The sequence below is a fragment of the Sturnira hondurensis genome, unplaced genomic scaffold, assembly GCF_014824575.4.
Source record: "Sturnira hondurensis isolate 20B ecotype Veracruz unplaced genomic scaffold, ASM1482457v3 Scaffold0019428, whole genome shotgun sequence".
Lineage (NCBI taxonomy): Eukaryota > Metazoa > Chordata > Mammalia > Chiroptera > Phyllostomidae > Sturnira > Sturnira hondurensis.
In genome coordinates, this window is record NW_028092059.1 from 8,100,039 (window position 1) to 8,117,104 (window position 17,066).

Below are 17,066 nucleotides of genomic sequence, written 5' to 3' on the forward strand. Positions count from 1 at the left end.
TCAATGTATACTCTTTGATGAGTTTCCACCCATATTATGGTGACATTTTTCAAACATACAAGAGAGTTGCAAGAACCTTCTAGAAAATACCCACCACCTGCATTCTATAATGTACATTTTTTAAAAAATCAACACCTGAGAATATTTTAATTGTTTTTTAATTGATTTTAGAGAGAGGGGAAGGGACAGAGAAAGAGAGAAACATGAATGTGAGAGAGAAACATTGATCGGTTGCCTCCCACACGTACCGTGACTGGGGATCTAACCCACAACCTAGGTATGTGCCCTGACTGGGGGGTTGAACCTGCAACCTTTTGGTATCTGGATGATGCTTCAACCAACTGAGCCACCCAGCCAAAGCTACAATGTACACTTTACTGCATTTGCCTTTTCTCACATCCATCCTGCTACCTATCCCTCAATCCATACTCAGGACACCTGTAAGTTACCTGCCAGTCTTTAGAAGCATCTCAGTTTGCTGGCTCAAATAAATGTACATTCTTTCTGGCACTAGTGAGGACTGGTTGGGTTATAGTGGTTTCATTCTATCACCATTAACGTATTTTTTAGAAAGCTAATACTCCTCTAACTGCACCAAAATGGTTTCGTGGTTGGGGCTTTGAGATGCCCCACCACAAGGAACTGAGAGCACAGGAGACCAGAGCAGAAGGAAGGTCCAGGCCAAGCCCTGACAGCACCAAGTGACTGAAAAGTTGTTTTTCATAAGAAGCAGGCTTTAGGGTTTGCGGCAGGAGGAGAATACGAAGGATGAATGCTGAAGACAGTTTTCAAAATGCAACTTCCCTTTGGAAGTGAGTCTCCCATTTCTCAGCCCCCTAGCATGAAGGCCGAGTGGGTGTCGTAGCAGTGCCTGTGGCACAGGCTGGCCACCCTTGCTGTCCCTGTGTGTTTTGTGAGAACCTTTCAGCATGTGTGCTCCTGGGGCCTAACTCTCGATCTGGACTCATTGGAGCTCAGGCCCCCGAAGGGATGTGAACAAGAGATCATGCGTCCTGCAGAGCTGATCAGTCCCCGTTAGGCCTGGGGAAGTTTCTGGTACTCACATTGGTGTTGACTTTGTAGGCGTCCTTAGCTGCTTTGATATGAACAGCATCTGGCTTAATGGTGCAGTTGGACTTGTTTCTTTGGTAAACTTCTTTGTATTTCAGCTGTGGGAGGAAACACAATGACAAGCTGAACTTTTTATAGCAGCCTCCTGAGCATTATGCTTTTCTTTAAAGAAGGCTTTAAAACCATGACTATCGTACACAATGCTCCTTAAGGCAGAATAAATCTGTGTGCAGAAAGGAGGCAGCCATGCATCTCAGATCTTAAAACCAACTCCCAGGAGACATTGGGTCTGTTCACTAGTGTCGCCATGGCCTTGACGTCCCATGAGGTTGTGCTGAAAGAACCAGCTGCACAGCTACCGTTGCCTGTTTTTCCTTTTCCAAATCAGAACATTCTAAGTCCAGAACATTTTGAAAGCTGCTGATGGAAGAGAAGCTTTTCCCATCCAGATGGAACGAGTCTTGTCCTCCTTCTGAGCCCCCGCAGTTCCAGCTGTTGCCACCTCATGTTCTAATTATTTGTTTATTATATTTGTAATTATTTGCCTGTTCTTTCCACAAAGCCGAACCCGTCCAGGGCAAAGACTGGGTGTCCTAGCCCTAGTGCCAGGCACATAAAAACCCAATAACTAGTTGATGACTGCATGATGAGCTGATGGATGGATGCAGTCACTGCTGCCATCATCGCTGGAGCCACATCTAACAAGTTTGGGCATTTGTGGGTTTGGGAGAGAGTGTCGGGGAAGATTTAGTCTCTGTGGGCCCAATAGGTAGTTTCTGCACTCTGGGCCTGGACGTTTTAGCTCTGTTTTGCTCCTTTTAAATTTCAGGGCCCTGGAGCCTCCTCCGGGTTTTCTCAGTAATGGTTGCTGAAGGAGCCTGGGTTGTAAGGTGGTTAAATCTGAAGTGAAACTGTTCCACTGAAGCCCAGCAGTATTAGTAAATTTGATGGATCCTACTTCTCTGCACTTCACCATACACAGGCTAAACCAATACATGTAGGGGAGAGGTCTGGGAGTCCACATTTTTCATCAACATCTCAGGTTACTGTTATCATCAGATCATGTGGGAGAACGGACACGGAGATGCTTCATTTTCTGCAGTGAACGGGGGCGGGCTGCTCCACAGAAAGGACCTGCCCGGCGCTTGTTTATGAATACCTCACGTTCATGTCCCAAATGCTTAAACTTGACATTCAGAATGTGAAAAAAGGTTTTAAAAATATTTTATACATTGCTGCCTGCATAAACGATACACGGAATGCATTGAACTCCTTTTCACGGCAACTCAAGGTCAACATTGTGAGCACATTTATTTGCCTCTCAGAGAATTCCTGAACACCAGCCGTAGTCAGTGTGGCCCTTCAGGGTAAGGATGAGTGTACTCCATGGTGGCTTTCAACATTCTCTTGGGTGCCCTCTAGCTGTGGAGTTCTTAATTTTTTGAAAAATAAACAATGGTGATAGTTTTCAACCATACAGTCTAACTACATATCTGAACGTTTATGACTACAATGTCTCCTCAGATTCAGGGTATTAGAATTTAATGGCCACCTTGTTCGTCTTACTCAAGATAAAGCTTACAGAGTATTAATAGCATTTATGGCATATTGCATTTTTCAAAATGGTCTCTACCATATACCCCCCTTCATGCTTTTCTGCAATGTAACCTTGTCCTTTGTTCATCTAGGGTGGCATTTATCTCTCTACTCATTGAACCTGGGTGTTCACAGTGCCCAGTCACATACAGCAAAAGTGACCTGTGTCATTTCTAGGAGTAGCCCTGAATTGGTCTGGAAGCTTCCATTGCATCCTGTTAGAACCCATCCACTGGGCTGTGAGATGTCCAAATCACATGGAAGGGACACATGGGGGGCAGTTCCTGTCTGTACAGCAGCCACGCTCCCAGCCCAGAGCCGTCAACTGGTAGCCACGTGAGTGAGCCACCTTGAGGTCTGGGCCCACCCGAGCCTCCGCTGTCGGCCAGCAGCACGTGGAACAGACGATCCACTTGGCTGTGCCCAGTCAGCTCATAGGGTCATGAGGAAAAAAAGACCGTTGTTTTAAGAAACTAAGTTTTAGGGAGATTGTTGTGCAAAAATGGTTGACTGGACCTGGGTGTGTTATATGGCACTAGAGAGGGCAGGAGGAGAGGCACTGCAAAGCCATCCTGGTACTTACATCACTGACTTCATCTTTGACCTTCCGGACGTGCAGCAGCATGGGCGTGTCATGGATTGTGGTGTAGCCTCTAGGCCTGGCCTTGTTGTATTCCAATTTATAAAGTATCTAAAGGAGAAAATGCAGAAAAGTGTTATACGTCTCAATTTACAATGCAATATATAAAATTATAAATGCAAGGAGTTTTTTTCAGTGTATGCAAAGGAGAGAAAAACCTATAAATTCAACAGGTGCTCTCAATGCTTTCTGCTAAGGCCCCAGTGCTTCTCAGATGGGGAGTCTGCCAATTCTGCTGGAACAGTTCTTTATTGTAAGAGGAAGTCCCGAGCACAGCAGGACATTTGTCACCCTGCCTCACTCTCACCGACTGGCGGGAGAGCCTTCCAGACATTGTGACAATCTAAAACATCCCTCCACATTTGCAAATGCCCCCTGAGCATGAGTAGGCACACAGTGTTTCCTGTACTCACGTCACTGATTTGTTTGTTGACTTTTGTAGTGCGTAGGTGCTCTGGAGTGTCCACAACCGAGGTAAATTTGTCCTTAGATTTCTCATATTTTTCCTTGTACTTGATCTAAATTGTGGAAGGGAAGGACAAATTAACTGCAAGAAGTAGAAGACAGGGCTTTACAGAACATAATTTTCCTCTTGAGAGAGTCCTACAGCAAATAGTAGGAATATTATTAACCAAGGCACAGATGTGGGGAAGTGGGTAATCATGCTTTCTTTTTAACTTCTAATTGAAAATGTTTAATACAAACCTGTATTTGACAGCAATGGTGTAGTGCAGTGAGCAAATAATAAGAACAGTAAATGTAATTTCCATATATTTCACACATGCAGAAACTGAGGTCCAGAAGGGATAAGAGACTAAGTGAAGGGCACATACAGAGCCAATTTCAGAGCCAGGCCCAGACCCTTGTTGTCTGGACTCTGACAAGTAATGGTTTGCTCACAGTACAGGGTGGGCAAAAGTAGGTTTTCTGTTGTTTGTGTGGAAAATAATATAATAACTAATGAATAATAATACAAAAATAAACTGTGATTATTGGCAAGTGTAAACCTACTTTTGCTGAACTCTGCATGCTGCATTGAATATGTATGACCTCTTAAGGTATGCAAGTATATACAATTTAAAGGATTTAACACTTAAAAAAAGACATTCCTTTTTGTAACTTCTAAGTCATGACTGTTTTCCCATGCACATAAGCTGCCCCAAGCAGTGCAGAGACAGAGAGCACAACAAAGTTTCATGCACAACTATTCGACGACCATGTCACGACAAAAGAAGAGTAATGGGCAAACAGGACAGTCCTCGGGAGATCTTCCCCCCCCACCCCCCACCCCCCCGCTTCATGTGTTGAGTTCATGTCCAACTATAGTGACAAAANACCTCTTAAGGTATGCAAGTATATACAATTTAAAGGATTTAACACTTAAAAAAAGACATTCCTTTTTGTAATTTCTAAGTCATGACTGTTTTCCCATGCACATAAGCTGTCCCAAGCAGTGCAGAGACAGAGAGCACAACAAAGTTTCATGCACAACTATTCTACGACCATGTCACGACAAAAGAAGAGTAATGGGCAAACAGGACAGTCCTCGGGAGATCTTCCCCCCCCACCCCCCACCCCCCCGCTTCATGTGTTGAGTTCATGTCCAACTATAGTGACAAAACAAGTTCCTAATACAAAAGACTGGTGAAAAGCTTTGTTTGAAAACAATGGCATTTTATTCACATTGTATCTGGAAGGTAAGCAATTGTCACCATTTTCTGCTGCTTCAAATTTACCTTTCAGCATACAATAGAAAGGTGGTGCTGTGTGCTTCCTTTGACCTTGTAGGAAGGTAACGTTATCAGCAACATTGTTAACAAGTGTGTGAGAGGACAGGTGTGCGGGGCGTAACCTAGCAAATCCAGCAGCGAACTCAAAGGGGCTGGTGAACGTGTACAACATTCAAAGAGCTGCACTGTGATCCTCCTCGTCTCTCCTGAATGGTACACTTGTAGTGACCACTGAACAGCAGCCAAATTAGATGGAAGCATGAAATATTCAGATCTCTTACATGCTGTTGAATTTACTTAATATCCTCAATCTCTAAGGAATTTATTGGGGGGGGTGCAAATATTGAAGAATGTCAATAAGTGTTACACTGGTTTGGGAACAAACTTTGGAAAAGTCTCCGTTAATCTTTCTAGGAGTTCCAAAGTGTCCTATCATATACAGATGATGGCCGCTGCATCGTAACAGTTGGTCACACCCACGGTTCATTTACAAGGAATGAATATTTATGCAGCTTTGTCATGTGAAACCAGTTTGGGCAGGGGGTGAGGGAAGGAATTCCAGGAGAGCATAAAGATGAATGCCCCAAGGCTTCTAAATCTCTTCTTTACATCACATCCGACATTACCTGGCTCCAAAGGTATGTGTTGTAGAGGGCAGTCAACATATCTGGACGCAGAAGTTCATTGCATCCTCGTTTCAGAAGCATCTTGGCACTAGATTTATACTTTCTCTGTTCATGCAAAGAGCAGTGAAGCACAAAAGAGACTTAAGAACATGGCTCTATATCCCAGTCACCTCTGAGTGAAGAGATGTAGGCAGACACACTCTATGGACTCGCATGTTTGGGTGGTGAAGACACAAAAACATGACAGAGCTGAATGACTGCAACACTTGCAGTTGACCATCTGTCATCGTGTGAGTGGGGAGTGACGTAGCTAGTGCCACCAAAATTGCCTCATGGGAAAAAAACCGTCACTGGAGGAGAAAAATACAGTAGGAGTTCTGTCCTCCTTCCTTCCATTAATTTGCTTCTTTGTTTTTGCTTTTGCTATTCAATCTGCAATTTACGATTGCAGTTTAACGGCAGGCTCTCCGGGAGAATAAAGGGTGGGAGGAGCCAGCTTTTCTTTTCATCTTCACCACAGTGCATGTGAGGACACAGAGCATGGACTGGCACACTCAAATAGCTCATGGGCTCTTTGGGTGGCTAGACGGATACTTTGAAACAGAACATCCCAATATCATAGGCAGAACCTATGACATCCTTGCAGCAGACAGAACAACATCTCAGGAGAAATCTGGAGCACAATCCTGCCTGGGCTGTCCAGCCAGCCCCATCACAGTACCTGACTGATCTGGTCGCCTGCGGTCTTAGCCAGCAGATGTCTAGGCTCATCCACTACGAGGTGGTATTTATCTTTCCGCTGCTCATAATCAGCTCTGTATTTTTTCTGCTCAGACATCAGATCAAATTATAGCAAGAGTACAACTTCAAGGCTATACAGAAACGTCCCTAGATAAACACTCCAGAGAGCTAGAAATATGTCATTTTTGGGAGGTGGGCTCCCAAAGCATCCAGAGTAATAAACAGAGGGAGGCAAAGAGAGTCAAGTGCAGGAAGATGGCCTGGAGGAGGCTGGGTCTCTCAATAGATCTGGTTTATGACAAACAAAATTGGAGCATGTTGTACCTAAACATGCCCCCTCTCTACACATGGATGCCATTAGCAACATTAGGATTTATGGCACCTTACACTGTATTTGAAATAGGCACTGGCAACCTATGGGTTTACATTCTATGATTGGGAGAATCAAAAAGAATATTGATATAAAATTCTAATAGTCTTCTATTGCCAATTAATCTGTCTGGTTATAAAAGAGACCTGGAAGTCTTTTGTGAATATGAAAAATAGAAACAAAATATATTAAGACTGTATTCTAAGAAGCTATTAACAGTAATTCTTCAGAGTTGTCTGACCTGGAAGTCTACTGAAAATAAACAAAATAAAATTTAAAAACAATAAAAATGTCATACATTTAAATAAACATACCATTGGCTACATTTCCATTTTAGATATATTTTACTAATTTTCTGACATTGTTTTTCAATTATATAAATTTGTGGAAAATCCAAAGATAAGGAATTAAATATAAAACCATCCAAACATAAATTAATCCATAGCTTGCTGACTTCAGTCTTTTTAAGCTAAATTTCAATTAAATTATTACAAAGACAGTTCTAGGAAAGACTGGGTAGAATATAAAGAAATAGTCTGGGTACAAATGGATACTTCTCTATCTCACTGTATGAGTAACAATGACAATACAATTGAATGCTGAATCACAACCACCCTCTTAGGGGTAGCTTTTCCAACCACTGCTATTTTTGTGCCCTAGTAAGAGTTACTAAATTAACCTTGGACTTCTGTGTCTCCCAACTCTACACAGTATCATGGGTAAGGGGCTTTGGTTGATAATCAGCAAAATCCTGTACCTCCCGGGCCTCCTCACCCTACACGAGTGCGAACAGAGGTGGTGATGGCGGTGGGGCCCTCACACCACTCTGCACAGTCCCTTCACTTGTTCTTACTCATGCTTTTGTCAGAGCCCCTCAGATGGTGACTTCATAAGGGTCTTTCCAAATCTTTATCTTGAACCACCACTTAAAGTGGCTTTCCTGTAGTTTTATCTCTTGGGCTATTGTCAATTAACTCTGAAGACTTCTTAAGGGAACCAAATGGGCTTAATTGGGTCAGGTCATACATACCTCATTCATCAACTGAGTTGCATGCTTGAAATGTCTATTGATTGGACAATCAGCTTCATACTTGAAATCTGACTTTGTCCTTTCAAATATCTCTTTATACTTATACTAGAGAAAACAGAATGTGGTTACTTGAGAGCAGGGTATGATTATCTTAAGAATGAGACATGCCATTTATCTTATATAATTGTGATCATTCATTCATAGAATAAACGGGTAATTACTGAATGCTGACTCTGTCTCCCAAAGCAATGAAGGGTATGTACATCTGGATCTCTTGAAACCTCACCCCCAAATATATAGTTTTATTGAATGGATGACAAACAGACCTGTTTTCCAAATTAGGAAAAAATCCAAACCATTTCCTTCTCTGTTTCTACATAATGATTATTATTTTACTTTGAAGGTATTACCATGTGCAGTTGAAGGCAGATTTTAGCCCATTAATTTGAAATAAGTTTCCAGTAATTAATCAGATAATCATAATATTTTAGGGCAGGGGTAGGCTAACATTTAGCTTACCACCTATTTCCCAATGGCCCCATTGAAAGTTTTTAAAACAATTTTAAGGATTATAAATAAAGAATGTATGACAGAATGAATGTGGCCCACAAAGTCTAAAATATTAACTATGTGGCACTTTTAAGTTAGGTTTCCTGACTCCTATTTTAGAACTCAGAGGAAGCTAGTTCAACAACTTTATTTTGGAAATAGAAAAATGAAGACATAAAAACAAAGTTATTTGCCTCTAGTCACACATCAGGTTTGTGGAGTAAAATAATCCCAATTCATATTTGCTACCATGTCAACTCTAATTGGGTGAACCACTCAGAGACATATTAATAAGGAGGGTGGGTGTTCTGGCAAAAACATAAGGAGTCGTACTGGAATGACCATTTATCATATTCAAATAAATTATATAAACAAATGATGACTATAGTCAATGAGGTCAGTACCAAAAACAGTTCAAGACATGCCACTTGGCAGATCCCATCAGCCGGTGAACAACTCAGTGTTACTCCAGCTACGGGGTCTAGACGTGAGGATGGAAATACAAAAGAGCTCTATCCTCAGTGCTAATTCTCTCTGTGGGCACTCAAGTGTGTTAAACGGGTGTGGCCAGAGTGGTCATACCTTGCTGTAGAGGGTCTTGTTCTTTTCAGCCAGAGTGAAGTCAGGGGTATCAAAGGCGTAGCAACCAATGCCTTTAAGCCAGGTCAGATCTTCTTTGTATTTCACCTGGGAGAAGAATATCATCAATGAGCTTTAAAAACTTCTCTCCAAATAGTAGTAGATTAGGATTAATATAAGTGGAGCAAACAGAAGCTCTAAACACTGAGGCATATAGAATAATAAAGTATTAATTATTTAAGAGAAGTTTCCAGTAATGCCTTTTTTCTGCTCATTTTATGGTATACTGTTATATTACATACGAAAATTTTTATTTTTAATACCAAGTAAAGACTTCAAATTTAACAGGCTCACCCCCCCCAGAGAGTAGTACATCAGTAACCCAGCAGCCGTATTTCCATACGGAGCTGGAATTCCTTTCTCGGTGAGCACTGCCACACGACTTAATTGCTCCATGGAGTTGTCTCTTCAGTCAACCATAAATAGGTTATTGCTTAGATCAAGTATACCACTTCCAGTCATGTAACATAATATATTTAGAGAAAAATTGGGTTTATAAATTTGAATATATATTTTTTCTCTCCCAAGTTGTATCAATGAGTTTTATGGTTTAAACCTCCATACATAAGAACTAACATTGGGTCAAGTACTTAATCCGTTTCCATGCGGTGTTTGATTCCCCGAGTGCCATGGGCTTACGAATCTGTGTGTGGAAACAGGAGAGGTGAAGACTCACATCGCTGACTGCATCGGTGACTGCCCGATGGTGGAAATGCTCGGGGCGGTCAGGGATGGACCTCCAGATTCCCAGCTGGCTCATGTAGTTCTCCTTGTATTTCACCTGTGGGAAAAACACAAAGACAGGTATAAAATCTTACCCAAATTAATGTGCAAAAGTCCTCTTCTCTCTAGAGAGTGTTAAGAAAGGGAGAACACTTTTTTTTTCTCCGAGCTAATAGTCTGTTTCTTTATAAAAGCTGATAGCATTGCATTGTATCCGTACTCCACAAGTTGTTTTTTTTCTCCAATTTTTTTATTTAATTATTTTTCAAGTACAGTTTTCTGTCTATTACTCCCATCCCATCCCACCCCCCATCCTCCCCGCTCCCTCCCATTTCCACCCTTCTCAGTTGTTGTCCATGTATCCATTATATAGGTTCCTCTAAATCCCTCCCTTATTTCCCCTGAAATTCCCTCCCCTCTCCCCTCTGGTCACTGTCAGTCTGTTCTCTATTTCAGTGTCTTTGGTTATATTTTGCTTGCTTGTTTGTTTTGTTGTTTAGCTTCCTGTTAAAGGTAAGATCATATGGTATTTGTCCTTCAACACCTGGCTTATTTCACTCAGCATATTGCTTTCCAGTTCCATCCATGATGTTGCAAAAGGTAGGAGCTCCTTCTTTCTTTCTGCTGCATAGAATTCCATTGTGTATATGTACCATAGTTTTTTGATCCATTCATTTACTGACGGGCACCTAGGTTGCTTCCAACTCTTGGCTATTGTAAATTGTGCTGCTATGAACATTGGGGTGCATAGGTTCTTTGGGATTGGTGTTTTGGGGTTCTTAGGATACAATCCTAGCAGTGGAATTGCTGGGTCAAAAGGCAAGTCCAATTTTAGTTTTCTGAGAAAATTCCATACTGTTTTCCATAATGGTTGTACCAGTCTGCAATCCCACCAACAGTGGACCAGAGTCCCCTTTTCCCCACACCCTCTCCAACATTTGTTGTTTAGGGAGAACACTTTTTAAAAACTGCTGGGGGGTTACTGGGCCCCACAGGAATTTCAGAAATATCCAAGGGCGTACTTTGCTGATGTCGTCGGTGACTCTGCGGTGATACACGATGTCCAGGGCGTCCTTCACTGTGTGGTATCTCCCTTTGGTCTTTTGAAATGTTTCTTTGTAGCGTAGCTGGAAAAGAAAACACATGTGGATGATGAAAACTACTGAGTTAAATAATTGAAGTCTTTTAAGCTTAAACTCTTTTGAGTGTTCTCTCTTCGGGTTCCCCATGAATAAATTTAGCAGATTCAAAAACTCGTTTCCCATCCTCTAAGAGAAAAAGCATGTGAGGAGGAATGTAATAAAATCTGAATAAAGTATAGAGTTTAGTTAATAACGTATCAGTATTGGTTCATTGGCTGTGACAAATGTGCGATGGTGCCTAAGGCATTCATAATAGGGGAAACTAGGTGTAGGCTGTAGGGGAACTCAGTGCGATTTTCGCAGCTTTTCTGTAAACCTAAAACTACTTCAGGGTAAAACGTTTTACTGAAATGTTAAACAAACAGAGAGTTCATTTGGGAGGAGAAAAAAAACATAACCTTATTGAGCCCATGACATATTGTTGTGCTTGGAAGGAGGAGAAAGATTTTGTTTCTAACTGCTGGTATTAAAATGCTTTCTCCATGAAGCAGTCCTGAAATTGCATTTCATTATAATCCTTACCTTTGTTGTGTTTCAAGAAACAACAACTCTTACTTTAACCTAAGAATGAACATGGAAGTTTCCTCTCATCTACACAAGATGGGTACCTTTCCAAGCAGCTACCTTCAACAAATCTTTTCTTTCTGGGCAGCTGAGCAAAGAGATAATAAAATAGGTCTTTTCTTTCACTTTAGCTTTGTTATTCACAAGGATAATCTCATAAGATTGCTTAGCTCCACCTGTGGGGATAACCCTGGTAGACCAGCTGATCTCAATGCTAGGTACCATCCTTGCTCCACTGGACTAGTTAAAGGGTCAGAGTCATCAGGACTGGTATTGACAACGGGGCATAGTTAGCTTCAGGGGCCAATTTCCTGGTGTGGCCACTCCCAAGAGGGGTGATGCAGAGTAAACTTGCTTCAGATCAATGTTCAGTGGTGACCTTGTAGTGGTAAAGATGGGGATGTCACAAGAAGACTAAATATATCTCAGGGGATAGACTTTGAGGGTAGCATATAATTTTCTCAGCTTACATTTGAAATGAATTGTCATTGTCTCTGTCCAAATGGCAAACTCCTTTCAGTCCCAAATAAAATTTTATGACAAAATTATGCAACCGAATATTATTCCAATTTGCTGTGCTCTTTCACATTTCTGGTTTGGGATCACTGTAATTACTCTAAGAGGCCTTGAAATACTAGAGCCGTGTGGCTAAGCTGAGGGGTTGTGAGGTTGGCTGAGCTTTTTGTTGGCTGAGTTAAAGTTTCAACACGGCCAGTGCTCCCAGGACTCTGGTTCTGATACTGGGTGCAGGGCATTTGCTGTTGGGCTCTGAGGCACAGAACCAGTAAGAACTGGCTGTCTACCCTGGCTTGATTAATTTCATGTCTTTATTAACAGATAATCCCATTACCATTAAAAGGCAGTGTAGCCCTTGATCATGTGGTATGGGAAATAAAAGTCTGTCCCTCCCAATTCTAACAAGCATTTCATTCATGTGATTTAGATAATCAGGTGAAGAAAGGGAACAAACACTTTCTGAGGGGCAACGAAGAGAGCAGCTCTATGTGAGGAGTGTTCTCTTGTTCACTCTAATTTAATTATCACAATTCTTATTCTTATCCCACATACAAGAAAACAGTCTCAGAAAAATTAGGTAAGGTGTATAGAGTCATACAGCAGGCAAGTGAGAGTATCAGGATGTGAAAAAATGTCTTGGCGACTCCAAGAACATGGTTTTATAGATAAGTAACAACTAGTTGTCGTATATCCCAGGACATGCTGACAAGGAGTCACAAGAAAGGGTCCTATTCTCCCTAGAAGGGCAATGCAAAAATAATATGCTTTTTGCATCTTTCAGCATTACTCTTAGCTACTACTTTGCCTAACTGGTGTTGTTTGTGCCTGTGTTTTACATTTTGGGACTTCTCCCCCAGGTCCATGTTGTGAGATCAGGGATATGACTGTAACCTCTTGTTTCTTAGGCACCTCAACCCAGCTGTCCCTAGCACAACAGAAGGAAGAGGAAGGGATGCGTACATCACTGGCGTTCCAGTAGGCTGTCTTGGCTCTGATGAGGACTGGTGTATCTAGAATCGGGGTGTACTTGTCCTTCATCTTTTCGTATTGAATCTTGTACTTTTTCTAAGAAATAAAGATAAAAGAGAGAGACAAAGTTAAGTTCACGTGTTTCTTCTATCCATCACAATTCACAGCCACGTCACTGACCCACCCTGGGGACACAGTGTATTATGCTGCTGAGCACAGTTAATAGACACGGGCTCTCCTGTCACAGGGGGCAGGTGAGGGATTTTTCCATTACCATTTAGGCCCTATATCCTCTGCCCCTGACAATCACCACACAACCGATCATGTCCGTGAGTCCGTTTTGCTCAGTCTCTCCACCCCAGGTGAGGGTTTGAAGAGAGGACTTTTATCTTTACCCCAATGCCATGGTGCCACATTCCCAACTTACCTCACTGACCAGGTCCTTCACGTCTTTTGCATGCTTCAGGGCTGTAGTCTGGTTTCCAGCATGATGGTGGGGTCTCTCTTTGGTGGCAAGTTCAACATACAGATACTAAGTAATCAGAGGAGAGATCAGGTGTTATAGAGATAAAACATTTCTTATTCAGTCTTCTTTATTCAATATAGAGAAGACTCAACATTCAGTCTTCTTTATTCTGTTTTCCTGGGGGTTTTTTGTTTGTTATATATACTTCTGTTCATTTGTTCCTCTCTGTGTCTCCCATTTGGAAACACACATCTATGCCCCAGTTGACTAATAGTCTTATTGTTGAGTATAGTTCAATCTAAAACAATATAACAAAGAATGGTTATGGATGAATGAGAGGATTTTGATAGAGCCTTTGACATATTTTTTTCCATTTTTGCCTGAATGCATGACATGTAGTTTCATTTGTCTGTGGACAATAGATAGTCTTACAGAATGAGTCAAGCAATTTATTTTCACTACCTGGAGTCCACAGACCACCCATCCAATGACAAGAGTTGTACAGAACTTGGAAAAAGAAGACACGGCATTACCTGCTCCTATAAAGCAAAACCATGGTGATGGTGGCCCAGACAAACACTGCCTCTTGAAATTAATGGGCACCCAACTGTGTCTAGAACGACCAAGTGTGAGAGGCTGCTACTGATCCGGAAATGTCAGGCACCCATACCATCCTTTGTGATGCCAGTGCGGCAGGGTTTTGAGCCTTTATTGATCTTACCTGACTCTGAAGCTTCTGCCCATGCTTGGCTCTTAAAAGATCAGGAGTATCAGGAACTGGGGTGAAGATTGACTTCTGCTTTCTGCCTGCAGCTCTGTACACCAGCTGGACATAAAACAGTCATCACCGTCATTTCTGCTTCACCGACATGTTCCCTGCAGAGGCCTTTATTGCATACTTCATGGAAGGAGCAGGGGTCCTCCCACGGCAACAATCTCAGTTTCTTCCCAATAAAACAGTAATTATTCATGTACCTCCTTAGGCTTCCTTTACGTCTTCCCCTCCTATCAAAATACATTCTGTAGCCTGTCCAAGATGGAAGCCTCCTGCCATGACCTTGGTCCCTTCTCATCTGTCCTTTCTAAGACCCTGTTGCAGCAATTATCCTCTTCCCCTCCATATCTCCAGCTCTCCGTTTCTCCCTTCATCTGCAAACAGACTCAATTTCCTCCCTTCATGAAGCCTTTTTCAACCTCTACCAACAGACTTGCTTGTCCCTTTCACAACCAAACAGACTATGTGTTTGTTGTTTTCCTCTCTTTTGATTAATTTCTCCAGGTGAGATAGTTTGGCTTCCCCCAACCACTCCCTTGAAGTCACTCTTAAAGAGATTACCAAAACTTTACAATTGTCAAGTCCAAGAATGTTTCTCTGTAGCAACTAAATCTGATGATCAGTTTCATTCCCCAAAACCCTCTTCTCTGCCTTCCATTCCTCCCTTATCCCCTGGGTGCTTAGGGAGCAACTTCCTTCTCAGCTTCCTTCTATTTAGTGTTCTGCCCTCCCCCAAAGGTTCCTATTCACTGGAATTAAGGGGTGGCCCTTTTCACCATATATATTCTCCTTGAGTGAATATATTCTCTCATACCCAGGGCCTCAACCATCAATTTGAGATTGATGACTTCCCAATCTGTGTCCAATGTCCCCCCTGAGCCTCAGACCCAAATTTGCTACAACATTTTGAACATGGATGACTTACCATGTTCAATGTAGATTTCTTTATGTTACCCCCATCTCCAGGCCGAATCTGCTTCTCCTATTTTCTCAGTTTTGCTAAGTAACTCCTGATCTCCCAGTGACCCAGGCCAGAAACCTGGGGAGTCATCCCGACTCCTTCTCTCTCAGGCCCACATCCAAAAGGTTGTGAGCCCTGGGTTCCCAACTTCACAACAGTCCTGAAGTCTGATCCTTCTGCTTTCCCACCACCACTGTCCTGGCTCAGCCTCCCATGTCACTACCCATGTGCAGGAGCCCCCTAAACCACTTCCCCAAATCCTCTGTTGGACACTCCACATGGCTCATCATCCTTCACAGGTCTGAGGAAGAGATCTTTCTTAAAGCAGATCTTAAGGCTCAGCTCTACTGTGCTCAGAGCAATTCAATGATTTTTCATCAAGCCCCAGGTCATTGATATAGCACCCATGCACCTTCATAACCTGGCTTCTATCTTGTGTCTCTTGTCTCCTTTTCCAATAGTCATCCACACTCACCATGTGCTATTTGAAATGATTCCCAACTTCTAGACCTCATTACAGCCATTTTCATATACTATCCCTTTTGCTTAGAATGTGCTTCCCTCTCCAATCTGCCTGGAAAACTCCTGGGGGCCATACTGTCTTGATTATTTCTATAGGACACCATTTACCATGTTGATGTTTGTGTCCTCTCACAGATATGGGCCCATGGAATATGGAGATTCTGCTCTATTATCACCTTGTGCTTAGGTAAGTGGTCTGAAAAGCAATAGCTCTCCAAGAAATGTTACGGGAATTTAATATGAAACAAACTAGAAAGTACAAGTGGATAACAAATAAATTCTAATTATGAATATAAATGCTAATTAGACAGACACATGTAGGAAATAAAAAGTATATACACATGTATGTACATGTCCATTTTTTAAAATCTAAATTACATACAAGTGCAAGTTGAAACAAAATGAGCTTATCTGTTTGAGTCTATTTCTGAGGTTATTACTGAAGGAGAGAACCTAATTAAAAATTTACATTCTTCCAGGCTAAATGTCAAATAAAGAAAAAACCCCATAGGATATTATGGTTAAAAGAAACCTGAATTATTATCACATCCAATCTCTAGCTCAGGAACTTGGGGTGTTGAAGTTGTGAACTACACGAGGTCACACAGCAAATGGGCCGTGAAGCTGGCACTGAGACCCCGCTCTCCCACGTCCTTCCCGCAGCTCTCTTTGTGCCCCATTTCCCTTGCCCACAGCCACCCACTGCTTATGCTTCTTGGGACAACACCCCTGCTTCCTGGTGCTGCAAAAGTTTATGTCACAAGAATCTGTACAATTCAAAAATAATTCACAACTTAATAACTTAAAAGTTCTTTAGCGATTAAACTTTTTACTAAACCAGTGTTTCCCAAACTTTCCTGATCCAGCACCCCATCCAGTCCCCATTCCTTATTAGAATTGACTTGCAGTCTCTTCCTTAGACCTTCTGAATCCCAGGTAGTAGCTTGAATCAATGTTTTATCAAATCCAGGTCATTCCATGGTGAAGCAAATGTGGGAGAAACTGCACTATTAAGAAATAGCTATTCTTCTTCCTCAATGTTGATGCACAGTACGTATAAAATTTCCAACAGGAATTGGGAAGAGGACAAATTCAAGTTTTAGATCATTCTGAACCCAGGCATCCTAGAGAAGTAGGGGTATTTCAGAGATACAAACAAACACTTCTTTATTACTTGGGAGCTGGAGGAGAGATGTAATAATTTAAAGCAGTGGTTCTGAACACTGGTGGCATATTAGAACCACTTATGGAACAGGTAAAAGGCCAGGCTGAGAGAATCAGATATGTGGGTATGGGGATCAGAGCTCACTCAAGGGCAACTTTAAAGATTTCACAGACAGATGATTCTGCTACTTAGCCAGAGTGGAAAAGTGTGTTTACAGAGATTAAAAAATACACATAAGCATTCCTATTGGGAAAGCAAATGGGCTCAATGT

At 41.9% G+C, this 17,066-nt stretch overlaps 1 protein-coding gene across 1 annotated transcript in view; it reads right to left on the minus strand.

Annotated features, from left to right (window-relative positions):
- NEB (nebulin) overlaps window positions 1–17,066 on the minus strand; it is a 203,314-nt gene that overhangs the window by 36,978 nt on the left and 149,270 nt on the right. The window contains exons 120-131 of the mRNA XM_037027771.1: window positions 14,094–14,198; window positions 13,334–13,438; window positions 12,898–13,002; window positions 10,738–10,842; window positions 9,669–9,773; window positions 8,936–9,040; window positions 7,805–7,909; window positions 6,385–6,489; window positions 5,664–5,768; window positions 3,721–3,825; window positions 3,251–3,358; window positions 1,065–1,169 (exon numbers count right to left, since the gene is read on the minus strand). Coding sequence (XP_036883666.1) covers window positions 1,065–1,169; window positions 3,251–3,358; window positions 3,721–3,825; window positions 5,664–5,768; window positions 6,385–6,489; window positions 7,805–7,909; window positions 8,936–9,040; window positions 9,669–9,773; window positions 10,738–10,842; window positions 12,898–13,002; window positions 13,334–13,438; window positions 14,094–14,198 — 1,263 coding nt within the window. The remainder of the gene's footprint in view (window positions 1–1,064; window positions 1,170–3,250; window positions 3,359–3,720; window positions 3,826–5,663; window positions 5,769–6,384; window positions 6,490–7,804; window positions 7,910–8,935; window positions 9,041–9,668; window positions 9,774–10,737; window positions 10,843–12,897; window positions 13,003–13,333; window positions 13,439–14,093; window positions 14,199–17,066) is intronic.